The following is a 20,378-nucleotide window of genomic DNA, read 5'->3' on the forward strand; positions in this document are numbered from 1 at the left end:
GTAACACCAATAGGTATACACACACAGCAAGCAATACACAAAGCACACACACAGACACGGCAGTGCATTACAAAGAGAGAATGCGCATACACAGACACACACAGACGGGATGCGTGACATTCAATATGCGCTGAAACAAAGGTACACGCACAGGGAAGCAACGTGCAAAGACACACACTCACAAGAGCAGATACTCACATCAATACAGAACACGCAGAAACACAGTACACGCAGAATATATACAACAGGATCACTGTGCCTTCATAAAGGACTTGACTCATAAGAGTGCGTGAAAACAAAATGTTCAGACTTAATAATAAGGTGCGGAACACATTGGGTCACACAGGGTCACACAGGGTCACACAGGGACCCACAGGGACCCACAGGGACCCCTGGTGGGCCCTCCACACAGCCCGCAAGACATACCCTCTGCTGCATGAGCGTCTGCGCCAGCAGGATGAGTCCGTTGGAGGAGATGATGGAGATGCAGAGGTTGATGAGGATCACGGCCCTCTCAGAGCGCACGACCCTGCTCACGCACGCGGCGTTCAAACGCGACGTTCAAACGCGACGTTCAAACGCGACGATTGGGCTCAACTTTCACGAGCATCCACAACCACTCCCTCCCCCCGCCCCCTTCAACAGCCACCGACACCGAACACCAGGACGCCTACGGACGCTACTTTTTCCTTCGCCGCTGCACGTCGCCGTCCACGTGAATCTCAAAGACGTGCTTTCCTCGCCTCGTGAGTCTTCGTGGCCTCCCAGAATTGCTCGCTTAAATGCGAGCTGCCGTTTCAGTTGTGGGCAATTTTAAGGCACTCGCGCCTATGACCATATACCGGTCCGAGCTGAACAGGGTCAAGCCTGGATAGTGGTTGGAGAGGAACCCACCATAATTAAAGCGGGTGTCGTAGGCTGCTGTGCGGCTACGTTGCAGGCAGCAGAGGACAATGTGGCAAAATGCGTTGTTGTAATGTACTTCTTTGCTCTCAACTTTAACCAAACCACACTGGCCAGCCTGGTTTAACTCGAGTCGAACGATCCCCACGATCCTGCACCGTGTGGTGGGGCCCAAATCCAGCAATGATTTAACATGCATCACAAACATGGTTATGAAATGTTTAACGATCTTGAGGGAGGGAGGGAGGGAGGGAGAGAGGGAGGGAGGGAGGAGAGGGAGGGGAGGGAGAGAGACGCGTTCACCCAGGGCTCCTGCCTTTACCTCTAAAAATTTTATTTTTTCTCACCCTTTTTTTGGCATTTCTTTTCACCAACAGTAAGTGTCTTGCTTTATACACATTTGTGATCAGTTTGTTTGTTAATTTAGACGTCCTTTCTCTTTCTTTCTTTGTTCTTTGGTGTTGTTTTCACTGTTCAGTGCGCGGCTGCGCTCACTGCAGTGGAAAGGTGTGTTTGTTTGTTTTTTCCGCACAATCCTCTACTTTTATTTTGATAGTTGATTTCATAATCACACTTTTCTTTGCTTTCTTTTCGATCTTGAGTTCCTTTAGCAATCTTTGAGTTTTGTGATTCTTTCTCGTGTCTTTTTTCGTTCCTTTGTCTGGTGTGCTCCCACGTGTTTCACACCCGTGTTCGCACTGTACCACACCGGCCGGTGTGGGTGCAGGGCAGACATCCCCTTTAGAATCCCCTCTTGTTTATTGCTGCGAGCGTGTTTACATTATTTTATTTTTATTGGTGTGCTTTTTTTCCTACGTTTTCGTTTTTTTTCTTCCTCTTGTAAAAAAAACCAAGGACTTAAAATAATTGTACTCTCTCCAGGGGAGCTTTGGGTGGGCAGCAGTAACAATAATCGGCAGAAGGTGGTCATAACACAGATTTGACCATCTTTATATGAAATTTTTGTTACGTTTCTTGTTTTTTTGGTAATTTTTTCCTGACTTTAGAAAGTAGAGAGGTTTGCTTTCGTAGTTGTGTGTGACATCTCACACACGTGAAGATGTCCACCCGACCCGCAACAACGTACGCGAAAGCTACCGCACCAACGCAAGACCCGTCTCTGGGGTCTGCAAGGCGCCTGCAGCAGCACCCAGAGCCTCCCCGGGAGGCTGGGATCCGCTGCCCGGCTTCTCACGATGTTCCGATTGAAGTTTACGTGGATGCGCTGCGCGCCATCGTGCCAGGGGGCTCGATAAGGTACGCCTCCAAGGTGAGCGGAAGAGTGGTTTTCTTCATGGAGTCTGAAAAGGTGGCAAATGCCGCCATGGAGAAGGGGCTGACGGTTGGCGATTGGCACCTTACCTTGGAGCCAATGTCATCACCGTCGGTACGCGTGATCGTATCCAACGTCCCCCCCTACATTCCCGATAAAGACATCCAAGATCACCTGGCTAAGTTGGGCACGCTGACTTCCAATCTTCAGCGTGTGCCTCTGGGCCTCAAAAATCCTGCCTTGAGGCATGTCTTGTCTTTTAGAAGGCAGGTCTACATGCTGGTGCCCAATGGGCAGCTTGAAGAGGGCTCCTTTGTGGTCATGAATGGAGGAAGGGCCCATAGGCTGTTTTACTGCAAGGATGTGCTAAAATGCAACCTTTGCAAAGCAGAGGGGCATGTTAAAAAACACTGCCCGATGACAGCAAATGCCCAATCTACCAGCGAGACAACGGTGGAAAAGGGTGATAAAGAGGCACACCCAACAAGTGACTCAGGAGAGGGTCCCTCACCACGGAGATCACACGAGGTGGCGGTAGACCCCGCTCCAACCCCAGCTACTGACATGGAGACTGAGGCTCAGCCAGCCACCCAGTCATCATCGACAGCCGGACCTCTGAAGAGGAAATTTACGGAAGACTCGGCTTCATTATCTCCAGAGACCAGTGGGGATGAGGTCAGTCCCTTTAAAGATCTCCCAGAGTTGGAGTCGGACATCGCACCGACGCCTGGGGGAGATGCGGAGAGCACTGGTGGCAAGGACGGGGTCTTCGCCATCCCAGATGCCCCTAGAAGTGGGATACGCAGAGGGAAGAAGCCCCGTGCAAGAACCAAGCTCAAGTGCAAGACGCCTGATGAAAATATGGAGCCTGAGATGGAAGCGGAGGAAACCGCAATCTGCGAAGTGGCGAAGGACACAAGTGAAGAGGGTCGCACTTCAGACCTCGACGACGCGCCCAGCGAGGGGGCCGAGGGCTCCCAGGAAACGCGAGCAGCCAAGAGCACGGAGGAGCCCAAACAGGACCCCGGCGAGGCAGCAGCGGGGACCAGGAAGAAGAATGAAGCAGCAGCACAGGAGGATAAAGGCAAGCTGTTTGCAGGCGACATTTGCGACGTTTGCAGACAGCGGTACAAGAACCGCCCTGGGCCGGGCTGTCATTACACGCACAGCCGCTTAGTGGATGAGGAGGGCGAGGACAAGGACTCGCGGCCCGCCACACCTGTCACGCGCCGCTCGGAGGACCTCAAAGCCAAAAAAGGTCCTGATGGGCTGGCAAACCCTAGCAACTACTGCGATTTGGAGAACAAGGAGACGGGACAACCGGAAGAATTGGTTTCCTGCTCCGACTGTGGACGTCCTGCACACCCGTCCTGTTTGGAGTACACTTCAAACATGATCACCGCCATCAAGACTTACCGTTGGCAGTGCATTGAGTGCAAGCGCTGCAACATTTGCGGCGCCGATGAGAATGACGACCAGCTGCTGTTTTGCAATGACTGCGACCGTGTTTATCACATGTATTGTTTCAGCCCTGCCATGTCTGAGTACCCAGGGAAAGGCTGGAGTTGCCACCTTTGCCTGGACTTACTCAAAGTAAAGGCATCTAAACCAACCAGTCATAAGATGGGATCCTAGATGCCAACATCCTTGAATGATGACTTAATTCTCAAGGGCATACCCAATTAGTAAACTCAAGTTTGAGCTACGGTTGTCTCCTGTTGCAATTGGTATATTAGTGGAGTATTTTATATCACAGGGGACAATATAATCTGAGTAGACCTAATGTATAACAACCAGATCCTATGAAATTTGTGTGCATATGCGCCGAATTTTGAGAATGTTTGTAGATTTTGTTTTTATGCTGTGTACCTGCTTGTGGAAAAGAGAGAGCAGTACTTTCCGCGGGGTTTTTCTTTAGCAAGTTTTTTTTTGACTGTTTGGCGTCGGGTTGGCTCCCCATGAGGGTGTGCTCACTGCCATTGCTTACCTAGGTACTACATGTTTTGGGTACCGACCATCCCCGTGTGCTGGCTGTTTACTCAGTGCTGTGTTTGGTCACCTGATATGCCATAAGGTCTGCAGTAAGTAGTTACTGTGTATTGCAGCTGATGTTCTTTTTAATTATTGTAATGTTCAAGCTTGCTTAGGGATTTAGAAGAAATTTTATAAAAGAATGGTAAAAAGAGGAGGGGAGGGAGGGGAGGGGAGGGAGGGGAGGGGAGGGAGGGGAGGGAGGTCAGGCAGGTGCCTTCGCCGCTATGGTGCTGCTAGCGCAGCAGCAGGGGATCTGGTGATGGGTATTTTGAGGGTGAATTGTTTTCTTATTGGTGTCAATGAACACCGTAACACATAATGGGACTAATGTTACACGGGAAACTCGCATTAAATCTTTGATTAAAAAAAAACACAAACAAACGAAAAAAAAAAGGAGGGAGGGAGGGAGGGAGGGAGGGGAGGTCAGGCAGGTGCCTTCGCCGCTATGGTGCTGGTAGCACAGCAGCAGGGGATCTGGTGATGGGTTTTTGAGGGTGATTTGTTCTCTTGTTGGTGTCCATGAACACAGTAACAGACAATGGGACTAATGTTACACGGGAAACCCACGGTATATCTTTGATTTAAAAAAAGGGAGCACATAAGAAAACAAAAAAACGACATGATGAACGAAGTAAAGTGCCGAAAGACCGAGCATCTTTCTAGTCTGATCGTTAAAAAAAGCAAAAAAATAACAAACAAAAAAGGAGGGAGGGAGGCTCAGTTGACAGGTGGTGTTCCATCATTTTTGACATGTTGGGCTACAGAGGGGTGCTCTGTATAATGTGACTGACGGGAGGGGATCTTGCAATGGGCATTTCAGGGTGTTTTTTTATTGCGTCTGCGAACACAGTACACAATGGGATTTCTGTTACACGGAAAAGTGTGTAAATATGTTATATTTCTTGAAGAAGAAGAAAAGGTCATTAAAAGTCTAAAATAACATTTAAAAAACCCCAAAAACGACACGATGAATGAAGCAAAGTGTCGAATAACCGAACATTTGTTTAGTTTCTTCTCATCGAAAAGAACGAGGGGAGGGAGTGGAAGACGAGGAGGAGGAGGAGTTTGAAGGAGGACCTCACCTCCAGTAGAGCGCGTAGACCACAATGAGGCAGAGCAGGGCGAGCGAAGAAACTGTGCAGCCCACCACCAGCGTCAGCGACAGCGTGCTCGCCTGATCCATGTCCTGGGGCAGGTTGCGGGTGAGACGGGGACAAAATTCTGATCACCGGGTCCATAGTGTAGTGCTCGAACCAATGCACCCACTGCACTATTGCGCCACAAAGACAAAGATCCCCCTACAGTCTTCAGACTTTTGGGACAAGTGCTGTTTGCAAGCATCTATTAAGGCCAGCACCAGCACACGAGGGGACAGGTGGCCAGCACCACGCCCAACCGCCTTTGTCTCCCCAGTGGATGATGATGATGTTTACACACCGCACAGGGTACTCACTGAAGGCGGAGTCGACCTAGGGGATGTCCAGGACCAGTTCAAATATTCACCACTGCTGTTGGTAGCGAGTGGGAATTTAACTCGGGTCGCCGGGTTCGTAGTGCAGTGCACCAACCACTACATCACCGCTCCCCCACAGACACACACACACGTAGACTGACACATTCGTGGGATCAGAACACACATGGATCTCTCACCTGATATGGGCTTCATTTGCAACGCTTCATTCGAAACACACCGTTTGCCTTTTCGTCCCAATTATATTCCAACTGTGTGACGTCTTGAAACAATGAAATGTCAATTTGGAACTCCCACAGCGGGCGGTGTAACATCAGAGCGCATCAGCGAACAGCCCGATTGTAAGATGACGGTACAGAACGTCTTCTGAAAGTCACACAACTGACTCTTATCCACACCGTGTGGTCTATATTTTATAAGAGCAATTATAACATAATGATGCTCTGCACAGTATTTATCCAGGAAAGCCTCACCGAGTCTCAAGGCTAATTCAGGAGGGCTCTCTGCATTTCGTTGTTTGGTCAATACCATTAATGAGCTTTGCAGTTTCTACAGAAAGTAATTAGTAGCCAAACATCCCAAGGCATGATCCTCTTGAAAAGATAATTCGGTGACTCAAGTCAGGAATTCCTGGATTAGAGATAGTATTGTTATCTCTAACACAAGTTAATGTCTACGGTTTAGACATGTGTAAGATTTAACTACACTTATTTGCCAATCTTATTTGACAGACAACTATTACAGTTTTACCATGTTTAGTGGTGGTATCCCTGCCACAGGTTGAGTCACAAACCGCACCTCTCCACAACAAAGGCTCAGCCTTTGTTATGCAGTCTATTCTTAGTCTTAAGCCTCACCTTACCATATTAAAAATAAGTATGCGCCCCTTGCACCACGATCTTCTCCAACCATTATATAAACGGAGTGGTAGCTACTGCAATCTCTCATTTACTTGATACAGCTGTCGTGGCTGTGACGGTACCACCTGAAGACGGAAGCTTGTGTTGCCTCCGAAACGTCGTGATTTTTTTATTTTTTTTATTTTTTTTTTATTTTACTTTACTTTTTAATGTTTTTTACCTACGTGACTTTACGGAAAAAACCTAAGAATATACACGTGTAAGGGTTTATTGACTACTCGTGTGTCCAATCACGAAAGAGCGTTCGTAAGCCAAATCAGAAATGTTGTCAACTTCTCTAAATTTCAGAGTGTTGTTAAATCACCAGCAGATTGTGGTGTGTGGTCTCCAAAGACGAGTACGTCCGACTGCCTTCTCCACCACCATCATCATCACCATGACCACTATCACCATAACCACAAAAACCACCGTCATGAGACCCTGGACATGACGCCCAAGGTACGAGTTAAATGTACAGCCCTGATTGACGGTATCTCCCACGCCTTGTTCGTTGTCGGCGTTGCTAGACCATATTTCACCGCACTAACCTGTGTGTGTTGGCCATAGGTAGGACTGGTTCAGGTACTACTACACGCTACTCATGTTAGTCGTGGCCGTGACTCCCAACTCAGCAAGTCACAACGCGGCGCGACCAGTGTTCGTTTAATTGTTAAGCTAACTTTACACGTAATGATGTCGCTACGAGTAAGCGTTAAGAACTCAAAGAAATACCAATGTAATTGCCTTGGCATAGATCACATCGGTGGGCACAGTGACCGTCCATCAATGAGGATTAATAGCCAATACTCTAGGGTTAATTCCATAACAAGCGTGAGATGCTCAACGCTGATTGGATTACGTAACGTGAATGCAGGCAGTCCTAAATGCAGCTGCTAAACGTAATGAATCAGAACATGTCACTTACACCGGAGAAATTCGACGAGCTACGTTGCCACAACAAACAGTAGAATAAGAAACACAATCACAGTAGGAGGAGAAAGGTAAGAAGGGGCATGCGCATTCCCGGACGTGGCACATGCGATCCACGGGCAGCTGTGACTAGGCTGGACCGTCTGAATGTCTAGCAGAGGTCGCAACCGGGTACCCGATACCCGTACTCTACCCGATACCCGGCTACCTGTACCCGGCCGGTTACGGGTAGCCGTTTGCGACCCTGGTGCGGCCGGGTACGGGGAGGCCGTGAGCCACTGGTGAGTCACCGTTTGTCACTCATTTCAGGTAGGGTAGGGTACGGGTAGGGAACGGCTACCCGTACCCGGCCGGGTACACGTACCCATTTGCGACCCTGGTGCGGCCGGGTACGGGTAAGGAATCAAAACCCGTTTGCGCCCTCTGATGTCTAGGTTAGGGAGACAAAAAGAGAAATGACACCACGCACGAAAATCAGTAAACCCGCAACGGTGGTGGGGGGCGGTCAATGCGGTCAGGGCGGATATTCGACGGTTCGCACCCACACACTCCCACACACCCTGGCCAACCCAGTTAGATTCCCCTAGCCAGGGCTTAACCTTTACCCCGTCAGTGGTGAATAATATCACAACCAGTTCGAGACCGGCCAGCCTTGCCTTGACCAACCCACACTGACCAATGCGGTGAAGTATGGTAAAGCAAAGCACCCCCCCCCCGTGACCAATGTGACTACAGCAATTCGTAGTGCATCGGCATATACATTGACTCTGTGTGTGTGTGTGCCTGTGCATTACAATATCGACGTGTAGGTTATAATATACTGTGTTGCAAGATAACTGGCAGAGGTTTCGGGCTAAGTTTACATTAAATCGCCGTTAATTAATGCTTTGGTCACCTGCTAATAGGAAAGTTGATCATTTAAACGAATTATTGGATAACGAATCCTTTACACGTAAGTGGCTTTAGACAGGTGCCAATTTTAAATCTACACGGCAACAGATTTGCACACACATCAGTAGTGAAGCTATGCTGTAGATGTACATTAAACGCAAATACAATAATTTCTCCCCCGAATTTGTTAATGAAATAAAAACCATTGACGGCACAAAATTGTGAGAATTACGATCTTATCAGCCACGTTGGCCAAAAACGCGATTAATTACCAACTTAATGTCGACCTGCAAATGAATAATAAGCATTTGGGAAGAAATGGCTACATCGTGATTAATAACATCGGTGTGAATTTGCTCCTGGCACAGATATGCACCAAACATAAACTTGTACTTTAAAATCCCTAGACTGTAAAGGATGTTGTTGCTGTTGTTGTGTAATTTAAAGCATTGTGTTAATTAATTGCAATGTGTCAGCATCACCTGCAGAAAGCAACGCGTGTGAGAATGTGCGATTTTACTCCGCAAATTACGGAGCCGAAACAAAGCGATGCAATTATTGCTCAAAACGCAATATAGATTTTTTTTTCACCCCCCTTAATTTAAATGCAACTCTTGACAACAAAAAAAAACCACAAACAACACATAATTCTGCTTAAACACCCAAAACAAAGCCCATGCAGCATTTTTTTTTTACATAAAAACCCGCACAATATTCTAAGCACCGCCGTTAAAACGCAGCAAACAGCGGCACATCAAACCCGTCCTTGCTCACCCAACACCGCCATCCCCTCCACAGCAATTAAAACCGCACAATCCCTCAAGGTACAAATGAGCTCACCGACAATTATTCACCTCGAGCAGGCTACAAGACCAACCAACCAACCAAAAGATATAAAAATTAAATAAAAACCGAGATAAGAAATCGCCACCACCGCAACCAACACAAACTCACCAGCGAGTCGGCCTCACGCCTGGCCAAGATGGCGAAAGCCGCATCAAGGCTGTGGCAGCGACACCGCGTCCTGCCGGGCCGCGCCGCCACGGGCGCGCAGCCTCTGGCCGACCAACCCCCGCCCCGGCCGGCGGAGCTCCCTATCCGAGCGCCGTGGTCTGCCCCCGCCGCTAGGCCCGAGGCCCAGGCCGCAGAGCCTGCGGCGTTGCCTGACGCCGCGCGGCCGCCCGATGTCGTCCCGAGGCCGGCGGACGTGCTAAGAAATGAGGGGGGGGGGGGTGTGGGGCGTGAGGTGTTCAGTCAAGCTAGGGTCGCGTTCTCTGCCGACATCCGCTCCTGTTGCTGCTTTGGAAGATAATGCTGGCTGGGTGGTGGTGGTGGTGGCGATGATGCTGGTGCCGATGAAATAATAAAAATAATGAAACAAGTGGTCTGGTGGTGGTGTTGCGTTTTTTTTGTGTTAATCTGCAAGACGGGGGAGGCGTTCCGCGAATGTAAATCGATCCGTGATTAATTAACGAGCCGAGCCGCTGCGAGGGGAGGCCGCACACGGATTGCTCTGCGCGCAATACAACGGCGATGGATTTCTCACGTCAATCATCAAACTCCACTCCCCTCCCTCCACACCCCACCCCCCGTTAGGTCTCGTTCGTTCGCCGCGAGATAACAGAAATTAACCCGCTCCTCGGTCCTCTCACAACAAAAAAACCATCACCCACCTAACCACCACATTCATACGATGCATTTCATTCGTGCCTTGCTGAAACAAACGAAATAATCACGCAGAATGCCCTCCCTCCTTTGTATCGTTCCCAAGCCTCTCGTCGTAATCATTGGATTTGTTGAGCAAAGGCGCCGGTGAGGCCTGTGGAACTTATCACCGTGGTCTTAGGTTTTTTTCGGTAAAAAATAAAAAAATTATAGAAATAAAACTATTTGTGATTTATTTTGTTTTATTAATATTTTTTATGTATTATGTTGTTTTATTTATATTATTAATTTATTTATTTACGTTTATCTACGTGACTTTACCGAAAAAAACCTGAGTATGAATCCTTGCAGCCACGAAATCTTCAAATCTAGAATTATCACCGTCGCTCGTTTCGTGAAATTGCTGAACGCGCAGCATTATCGCCACCTAACTTCGGGCTATTCCTCTAATCGTAAGGGTCATTAAATATTTATCTGCAATTCTAGTTTCTATTCTGGCGCGTGGCGGCAATTTGCGGGTGTTCTGGAGATTAAATGCCCCCCATGTCGCGATCTGCTTGCCGGCCACGACGAGAGAGTCTTCAGGGAGACGGAGGAGTTTGTGTCGTTTTGCCGCTCTTCCTCCGATGAATGAGCAAATACCCACTGGATTAATTGATACGGTCCGTAGCTTGGGTTTCATGGCCACAAATCGCACTCCTGTGGCTTGTCTTTTGTGTATCTCTATCTGTGCCGAGGCCCTGTGTATCTCAATTATCACGTTTGGCTAAGTACGTTGCGAAAGAAGTTCAACATTTACTAATAGGGGTTTTCCCCTTTTTTCTGGCAACAAAACTGACACCTTTTGCAAGGAATCATGCTTACATTAACCACAATACTTGCAGTCAAATGCAAACAAAAAAGAATACTCTGATCATTTATGCATTGTCTTTGAAACTGATTGGTCCACACCAGAGACAGCTTTCTTTAGAGCTTCGTCTCATTTGGTGTTCGACCAGATGACGCCAATGCATAAATGATCAGAGTATTGTTTTTCGTTTGCATTTGACTGCAAGTATTGTGGTTAATGTAAGCATGATTCCTTGCAAAAAGTGTCAGTTTTGTTGCCAGAAAAAAGGGGGAAAACCCCTATTAGTATATTTCGGTACTGGCAAAAGAGGTCCCATGATGTAAGTTCAACATTGTCCATACCAATGTGTGTACGGCCCACAGTGAGTTGCATGGCCACAATCGCACGGCTGGGGCTTTGCCTTTTAATGCATCTCTTTTGGGGTCTCTACGTTCTCGTGTGCATGCCAAAATGTTCACGACAAGGTGCCCAATGTTCAGCTTCATGCAGCATTATTGCGCCCCAACTTAGGGGCTGTTCCTCCAATCGTCCGAGTCGTGAAATATTCATTTGCCATTCCAATCGATACATGCGTGCGCCAGCAATATATTCCGGAGCCAAGATGCCCAATGTCGAGGTCTGCCAGCAACGAAGAGAGGGGGCTTCATGAGACAAGAGAGTTTGTGTCGTTTTGCTGTTCTGCCTGTGTTGAACGAGCGCCAACAGTGGTTTACGAAAGGGTCCACCAATTCGGTGGTGGTGTCAGTGGTTAACTCTTCATCCGTTGTGTGTGGGCTGACTGACGGACCCCCAGTCGCATATATAGCCGAGGAACTGTGGAATGAACGCCTTCGAACAAAATGACCGTGAGAAGGGCAAAGTGGCTTCACGCTGTGAAAATACAAAAAACGAGGCCACCTCACCCATCTGCCAGACTCCCCCCCACCTCCCCGACCGTGCCAAATGTATCTAATTAAAACATATACAGTGTATGTGTTATTCAATTAAATAAACACGGGAAAGAATATAGTGGCTCGTGCAAATATATATACTCTTATTTGCAAAATAGAATGCTTAAGTCAATGTTGAATTGTGTTATGAAGAGGATGTTGCATGAAAAAAAAGTCAGCTATTATATATATTTTTAAGATCACACAGCGTTCTTGGCGAATGTTTAAATGGGGCTTCACGTATCTATGACCATATTAACCGTGATTTATACTAACTGTGGAAGCTGTGATATTATCTGCGGCTCTTTTGATTCCTATAACTCGTGATTTGCTTCCTGCGGATAAGTGGTAGTAAAATTCACGGACAACCCCGTACACAAGAGGATCCGATGTTCATCCCCACGCACCTCTGATGAGCACGTTTGGCTACGTACGGTGCGAAAGAAGCATATGCGGATTTCTATATTTGGGGGGGGGAGGCGTTGCCCCTCCGTGCCCCCCCCCTCCCCCCCCGTAAACTCAGCCCATGGAGAGAACTTCAACATACATAACATCTCGATTTAAAGCTTTCGTGACTGCAGGGATTCATCTTCTTGGTTCTTTCGGTAAAGTCACGTAGAAGAAAAAAATAAAAATAAAACATAATAAAATAATTCTCACGACGTTTCGGCCACAACGCAAGCAGCCGTCCTCAAGAAGATACATAACATCGTCATGGATTACAGGATAACTCAATACATCATTTGGGTCATTATTGTACAAAGGCCACCACATTATTGATGGCCTTTGTACATAATAACACTGTGTTCACCGTTATTATCATTATCATTTTTGTAGGCTGACAAGGCAATTGAGTGGAAATTGATACAACCCTCTAAACTCTCACAAAACGAGGTCTAAATAGAAAATAGTAACAATAGAATGCATACAATAACATTCCATGAAGTAACAAAATGCGTACAAGTGTAGTGAGACAAAAATACAACATTGGGTTAAACTGTATCAACTAGACACGTAACGATGCACCGGTTCTTCAAATTGATGATTACGATGACCGTGATACATTGAATTGTGTGCGCGAGTCACTCATGCAAAAGTACGCTAATGTTGCATTTCATCTAATGGAACAAAATCAACAGAATTAATAAAACGAGATGGAAAAAAATAGGCTTGAAACTCCCCTCCCTTTCCCCAGACGCCCATGCAGTAGACTCCCTGCTTCAGTTCAAATCCGGGTCAAAATCTTGTCTTCTCTCTGTGAATAACCGCCTCCCTCTCTCTAAAATAAATAAGCCGCAATGTTTCCACGCAGTCCTCGAGATGCGGTCGCGTTCAGACGCCGATCGACGTGACATTATTTTCATTCGCCGGCTCTCACGCTTTGTTAGGCGTAATGTCCAGCGCAATGTCGAGTAAAATTGTCAAAACATTTTGCTTGCTTTTCAACATTGTGGTTTTCGAAAAAACAAACAAATACATTTTTGTATGTTTGTCCTCGTGTCAACTGGAGTTGATTGGCACCAATCAGGGTGGTGGAGGAGGGTATGGATAAAAAAAATTACATTGGGAGGAACCGACGGATGGTCACGTCCGAAGGATGCTTGCGTTCCAGGTGTACTGTATGTACAAAAACAGCGAATAGCAAAATTGCCAATACTAGTGCGTAAAGCGGAAGGCTGCCCATTTTTAAATACCACATCCCAATGGACGATGCACTACCCACATGAAAATCAGTCTTGAGATGCTGTCAGATTTATCACTGAATGTCAAAGCAACAATTATGCAAGAACATTTATTCCCCACTCCCCACCACACACTAACATAGATTAAAGTGGAATTATTATATTAGAAACTAGGTATGCGGAAAAAGATTTTTGTTTTAATTGGCAGCCCACCGCTTAAATCAGGAATGTTGATGGAATCATAACATCCAGAATCATAACAATTAATCAAATCGCTGGAGCGAGTGCCTCGTTATAGGCCAAATTATTACCGCTTGTTTAACATCGCTACACTCCGTTAAGGCAAAGGTGCAGCCCTGCAATTGCTTGCTCACGCCACTGCTGGCGGAAAGGGGCACTGGAAAGCACTTCTAGCCGATGCGGTTTGGCCGGCTCATCCAGGCTGGCCAGACGTCATTGGAAGAGGTGGGAGCCGTCCGTACTTCGCCCCACCACACATGACCTGCCGATCGACTGCGGTGAGCCCATGTACGCTACCGGTTGGGTAGGCCTCGGCAAGGTAAGGTAATTGTACCCTTTTTACCGGGTAAAAGGGTAAAGGGTAAAGGTGTCGACATGCCAAGGGGTAAGGGTAAACGGTAGGGTAGAAGGTAGGCTCGTTGCTTTTTACCTTTTACCTTACCTGCTAAAGGGAAAAGGTAGGGTAGAGTGATTGTATTGTGGTAAGGTAAAAGGTAGGGTAAAGGTAGGCTCGTTGTTTTTACACTTTTACCTTACCTTGCCGAGGCCTACGGTTGGGCAGAGCCAGTGTGGGGGGGTGGCGGGGTTGAAGAAACTTCCAGAATTGTTCTAAGTGCCACGGGTCGGACAGAGGTGGAGGAGAAACTTTGCACGATCTCAACTGCCGTATCGGAAAGATGGAATCAATAAGGCGACCTCCTCTGCGTTGCAGGTCCGGCGCACTAACCGTTACAACAAGGCGAAACCAAGTCAAGTATTTTCCTTGCTAAATCAAACACGCATGGGAGGGCCATGATAACATAATACATTATTGCAAATGCATAGCGGAGTCTCTTAAAAAAAAATCGGGGCGTTTAAGGGATTAAGATTTGGATTAGCACTTACGACCATCAAAACCAAGCACTCGTTTGAAACAAATTGGCGAAACATCCCAATGCATAATACACTACCCACATGGAAATCATTCTCAGAGGCAGTGTGAGCTTTATCACGCTTGAGGAAGACATTGGTTATGGAAGATGCGCAGGTCAGTGACGCACTGTGATTCAAACTCTTACGAAAAGTGAGTGTGGCCTGGGCGGGACACGTCACTACGGGAAGGGATTGATGGCAGGTCAGATTATAAGATGGAGTGGGAGCCAGGGTCACCTGAGCTACGATCGCCACCTGTCCACCTGTCTGGGTTTGTCTTGGGAATTGCCACCTGTGTTCAGGTGACGGCAGGGACTGATCTGCGCCAAGATCTGGTATCGCCACCGCGTTGAACTGCATTACAGCAGACTACGCAGTTTTGATAACAGTCGAAGAAGGTGGTAACCCTAAATTCACCCCATCAGCAGCATCCCTCTGGGGCAGCTAAATTGGGTACCAACTTTGTTGGTACTTTGTTGGTACCCAATGGATACGCCCGCATATTCTCTGACCACCCCCCCACCCACCCCCACCATCGCACCCGAGTGCCTGACAGATGGGAGCACTCCGCCTTAAGGAGCTGCTGCAATTCCCCACGTCCCACACGTGTGTAGATCACATTGAGAAAAACGCACCTCCTCCACGGATGCACATTCGTCAACTCCCCTGCCTCGCAGCTGTGAAGAGCCGTTACTCGTGTGCCTCTTATGCACGTGGCATGTAATCCAGCACTGTGGCGGCGAGGGTTGGCGGATCACGCCAGCGTTGTGAAGCTTCCTTCCCGTGGCCGTCGAGGAGTGTGCCATACCTTGGAGAAGGCGGTACAGCAAGGTGTGGACTAATCGCCATCTTTCAAACGCTGTCTCCCCGACTAGACCTGGTCTTCACCTGAGGACGGCTGCTCGCGTTGTGGCCGAAACGTCGTGAGAATTATTGTATTATGTTTTATTTTTATTATTTTATTATTTCCCTTCTACGTGACTTTACCGAAAGAACCAAGAAGATAATCGCCATCTGTTTATTCCATCTGTACGGGGGATAGAGCGTTGTCCCCTCGCGCAAGGCGTGCGGTTTTCTCCGGGCGCTCCGGGTTTTTGCTCCCACTCGTACAATAAACGCTCATTAATTGGCTGAAAACATCTTAAGATTAAAAAAAAAATAGCCGATGCAGGACCTTGCTGATAAAAAAAAGAGCATAGTTCTCCGGGATAAATAAGTAAAATTCTAAATTTTATGGCAAGCAGCAAACGTCACCATGTATCTTTTTTAACGCTTATGTTTCTGCAGCTTAGGTGTGCAATTTTGTGCCGTGTTCGATCTGGAGGTAAATCTGCCCGGGCCAATTCGCACTGCGGGGAGTTATGTTTGCCCAATATTTCCACTTCCTCGTGTGACGCCGTTATTTTTTTGGGGGTTCAGATTTGTGTTTCTGGCTTCGCTTCTGTCGTCTCGTGCTGGAGTCTCGAGTTCTCACCTGGCTCAACGAAATAAACTCGAACTTGATCACACTCTACACACTAAGGGCACATCGTCGATCTGTACATTCGGCGTGTGCATGCACGTGTGTATGTACGTGTGCATTATACAGGTAGGAACCTCCTGGTTACACCAGCCCACAGGGGATTATTGTATCCGTCCGTCCTGCTGCTGTATATTTGAAGTCTGCGGTATCTCTCTCTCCCCGTGGTCGCGTTGATTTTTCTCCGGGTCCTCCGGCTTTTCCCTCCACATTTAGAATCAACATCGTCACGCGTTTAGAGTGTTTGGGCCGCTATAAATTTCCACGTGATCAGCCAGCTCGTTGAGCTATCATCGGCCAGATCGCTTCTGACGAAGAGCTATGTAGCTCAGTGGGCCCTTGCCTGCGCAAATAAAAAAAAACATCGTTAATGAAACGCATCGCGTGATTTAGAGCAACCTCCCATTAACGCGGTCGTCTCGCGGTTGACGGCTTGCGGAGGCATCTTTGCAGCAGTGGATGAAACGTGGCTCGATGAATCATCGGTGAAGTTCAACCACTTTCACTGGCGGGCGGTGCAATAGATGAGTCACGCGTGCAATTGGCAAACTTTCCTTTGGAGCATCAACACAACATCACCGGCGTTAAGATCGCCTCGTCGCAGCTCCTCGCAAACACTCGCACAAAGACAAAGCTCCCCCCCCGTGCAGCCTTCGCAAACCGTTGGGGGCAAGTGCTGTCAGCGGAGCAGTAGCAGCGCCGATGGGAAGGCACGTTTGCGGACTCGTTTCAGGCCGAGTCTACCTAGGGGAAGTCCACGCCAGCTTCAGATATTCGTCACCGACGTTGGCCACATGGATAGGTGTCGAACTCGGATTCGGAGCGAGGTGGTCTAAACACTATGACATCGCTCCCGACTCGCAAACAAGACGAAGATCGTTGTGGGCAAAGCGCTGTTAGCAAGGAGCACCTATGAAGGCCGGCACGGCACACGAGGTGGTGGAGTGGCCAGCACCGCGGCCAGGTACTCATTTGAGGCTGAGTAGACCTAGGGGAGGCCCAAGACCGGTTCAGATAATCGTCACTGGGTGTTGGCCGTGAGAGCGAGAATTGAACTCGGGTGGTCGGGTTCGTTGCGCAGCGGAGCGCTAACCGCTGCGCCACCCATCTCGACTCACGCACACAACAACAAAGACACCCCATATAACCTTAACAGACTCTAGGGGCAAGTGCTGTTAGCGAGCACCTATGAAGGCCGGAACGGTACACGAGGGGGTGGGTGGCCAGCACCACACCCGACCGCCTTTGTCTCCCCAGTGGCAATGTTTACACACCGCACCAGGTACTCATTTGAGGCTGAGTCAACCTAGGGGAGGGCCCGGGACCGGTTCAGATAATCGTCACGTGGTGTTGGCCGTGAGCGGGAATCGAACCCGGGTCGCCGGGTTCATAGCCCAGCGCGCTAACCGCTACACTACCGCTCCCCATTACGCACACAACACACGAACGTACGCACGCACGCACGTGCGCGGTTTTAATTTGCGTTGCGGCGCTTGTGGTTTCGATTAGGTTTCAGTTTTGATTTAAGTCTCGGGCCCGCTGTCTCTAAATCATATTACCATACTGCCTGCGTCTTCCGCGGCGCAGATTACTGCGCGATGAAAGATTTTTTTTTAAAGGCACGCGCGCACACACACGCGCACACACACGCGCGACACTTTATCTGCCCAAAACGAAAGCTCTTACAGAGTCGATACTCCTCCAGCCATTGAGATATGGGGTGGGGGGGGCAGTGCATTAGTGGATAATCAAAATCCATTGTCGGTCATGGTCAGTCCACTGCTGGATAAATGCCTCCCTACCTCCCAAAGGGGTTGCCGATTCTCACGTCTTCATCATCAACCGCCATGATAAATCCACTGCTGAATGAATGCCTCCTTACCTCCCAAAGGGATTGCCGACTCTCACGGTCTTCATCATCAACCGACATTATCAATCAACTGCTGGATGACGGCCTCTCCAAGCCATCGCCACCTCTCATGATCCTGCAATGTAATAATCCACCTATAGCACCCATGCATGCAAGGGCTGATTACATCGCTCCATCTCCCCGGTGGTCGTGAGCCCTTGGAAGCGTTGCAACGGAGCCGACCGTGCCACACACGATAGCTCAACGAAGTGGCTTTTCACGAGGAAATGTTTTGCAACCAAATACTCGAAAACGCATGTCGATTCTAAACGTGGAGAGAAAAACCAGAGGAACCGGAGAAAAAAAATCCACGCGGACGCGGGGAGAACACACAAACTCCAAATATACAGCAGGCATCGTCAGAGTCGGGATCGAACCCACGACCTCCTGCATACCAGGCGAGGTAGTCAACATCCCTACGCGAGTTTCTCCGGCTGTACGGTGGCGGCCGCACGCTGCGTCCACACGCCGTGTCACGTCAACGTCACTGTCTGACTTTCCACATGCCTATGACGGGGTGGGGGCGAGTCTATTCCATGGGGACGAGCACTGTTGACTTTCACCACGAAATGGAACGCGATTTTATCGAGCCCGCAGGGAGGTTAGCGGCGACTGATGGATGATGGGGCCGAGTCAAACGCCACGAAAGAGGAGTTGGACCTCGCGACCTCTCGATCGGGGGGCCGCTCGCTCTCTCTCCGCACCACTGCGTCAGGCTGTGTCTCAATGCAAAAGCTGGAAAGTAAATAAGGTCTGAGGGGGCCGGCTAAGCCTTGTTAGCCCCCACCCCCCACCACCGGCACTGCATGCCACTTACTTTCTACCAAGCGTGGGGCCAAATCTCCGATCGGTGATTTCGTCGGGTGTCCCGATTTTATCGCCCTACAGGGACGCCTCTACTTACGAACATTCGACTCAGGAACTTTCAGAGATACGAACAAACCTGTCCGTGTGTCCAGTTGCAGCTGTGCACGATGCTGTTGCCTGTGTACAAGTTGATTTGTGAAGAGAAGAAGAGAGCCACAGTGCAGGCATCTCTTGGTAAGGGAACGCGAGCACCAAAGGGAAATAGCATCTACATCTACAGAACGTGAAGAACCAGTGGCATCTACATCTGCAGAACATAAAGACCCAGTGGAATCTACATCTACAGAACATGAAGACACCAGTGGCATCTACATCTGTAGAACATGAAGAACCAGTGGCATCTACATCTACAGAACATGAAGAAGCAGTGGAATCTACATCTGCAGAACATAAAGACCCAGTGGCATCTACATCTACAGAACATGAAGACACCAGTGGCATCTACATCTGTAGAACATGAAGAACCAGTGGCATCTACATCTACAGAACATGAAGAAGCAGTGGAATCTAGATCTGCAGAACATAAAGACCCAGTGGCATCTACATCTACAGAACATGAAGACACCAGTGGCATCTACACCTGTAGAACATGAAGAACCAGTGGCATGTACATCTGCAGAACGTGAAGAACCAGTGGCATCTACATCTGCAGAGCGTGAAGAACCAGTGGCATCTACATCTGCAGAACATGAAGACACCAGTGGCATCTACATCTGTAGAACATGAAGAACCAGTGGCATCTACATCTGTAGAACATGAAAAACCAGTGGCATCTACATCTACAGAACGTGAAGAACCAGTGGCATCTACATCTACAGAACGTGAAGAACCAGTGGCATCTACATCTGCAGAACATGAAGACCCAGTGGCATCTACATCTGCAGAACATAAAGACCCAGTGGCATCTACACCTGCAGAACATAAAGACCCAGTGGCATCTACATCTGCAGAGCATGAAGAACCAGTGGCATCTACATCTGTAGAACGTGAAAAACCAGTGGCATATACATCTGCAGAACGTGAAGAACCAGTGGCATCTACATCTGCAGAACATGAAGAACCAGTGGCATCTACATCTGTAGAACGTGAAAAACCAGTGGCATATACATCTGCAGAACGTGAAGAACCAGTGGCATCTACATCTGCAGAAAGTGAAGAACTAGTGGCATCTACATCTGCAGAACATAAAGAACTAGTGGCATCTACATCTGCAGAACATAAAGAACCAGTGGCATCTACATCTGTAGAACGTGAAGAGGCCAGTGACATCTACATCTAAAGAAGATTATACAACTTTCAAAGCCATTCCCCGTGTTTAGTGTACACGCCGTACAACACGTTTGGAATGGACAGGAGTAAAGTTGGACTTACGAACAAATCGACGTACGAACAGACCTCTGGAAC

At 48.4% G+C, this 20,378-nt stretch overlaps 1 protein-coding gene across 1 annotated transcript in view; it reads right to left on the reverse strand.

Moving 5' to 3' along the window:
- Positions 1-6: 6 nt before the first annotated feature.
- Positions 7-20,378, reverse strand: part of LOC144940861 (adhesion G protein-coupled receptor B1-like) — a 37,768-nt gene continuing 17,396 nt past the window's right edge. Inside the window, exons 10-12 of the mRNA XM_078867352.1 lie at positions 9,356-9,611; positions 5,293-5,396; positions 7-529 (exon numbers count right to left, since the gene is read on the reverse strand). Coding sequence (XP_078723478.1) covers positions 349-529; positions 5,293-5,396; positions 9,356-9,611 — 541 coding nt within the window. The 3' untranslated portion in view covers positions 7-348. The remainder of the gene's footprint in view (positions 530-5,292; positions 5,397-9,355; positions 9,612-20,378) is intronic.

The sequence above is a fragment of the Lampetra fluviatilis genome, chromosome 23 (assembly GCF_964198595.1).
Source record: "Lampetra fluviatilis chromosome 23, kcLamFluv1.1, whole genome shotgun sequence".
In the NCBI taxonomy this organism is placed as follows: domain Eukaryota; kingdom Metazoa; phylum Chordata; class Hyperoartia; order Petromyzontiformes; family Petromyzontidae; genus Lampetra; species Lampetra fluviatilis.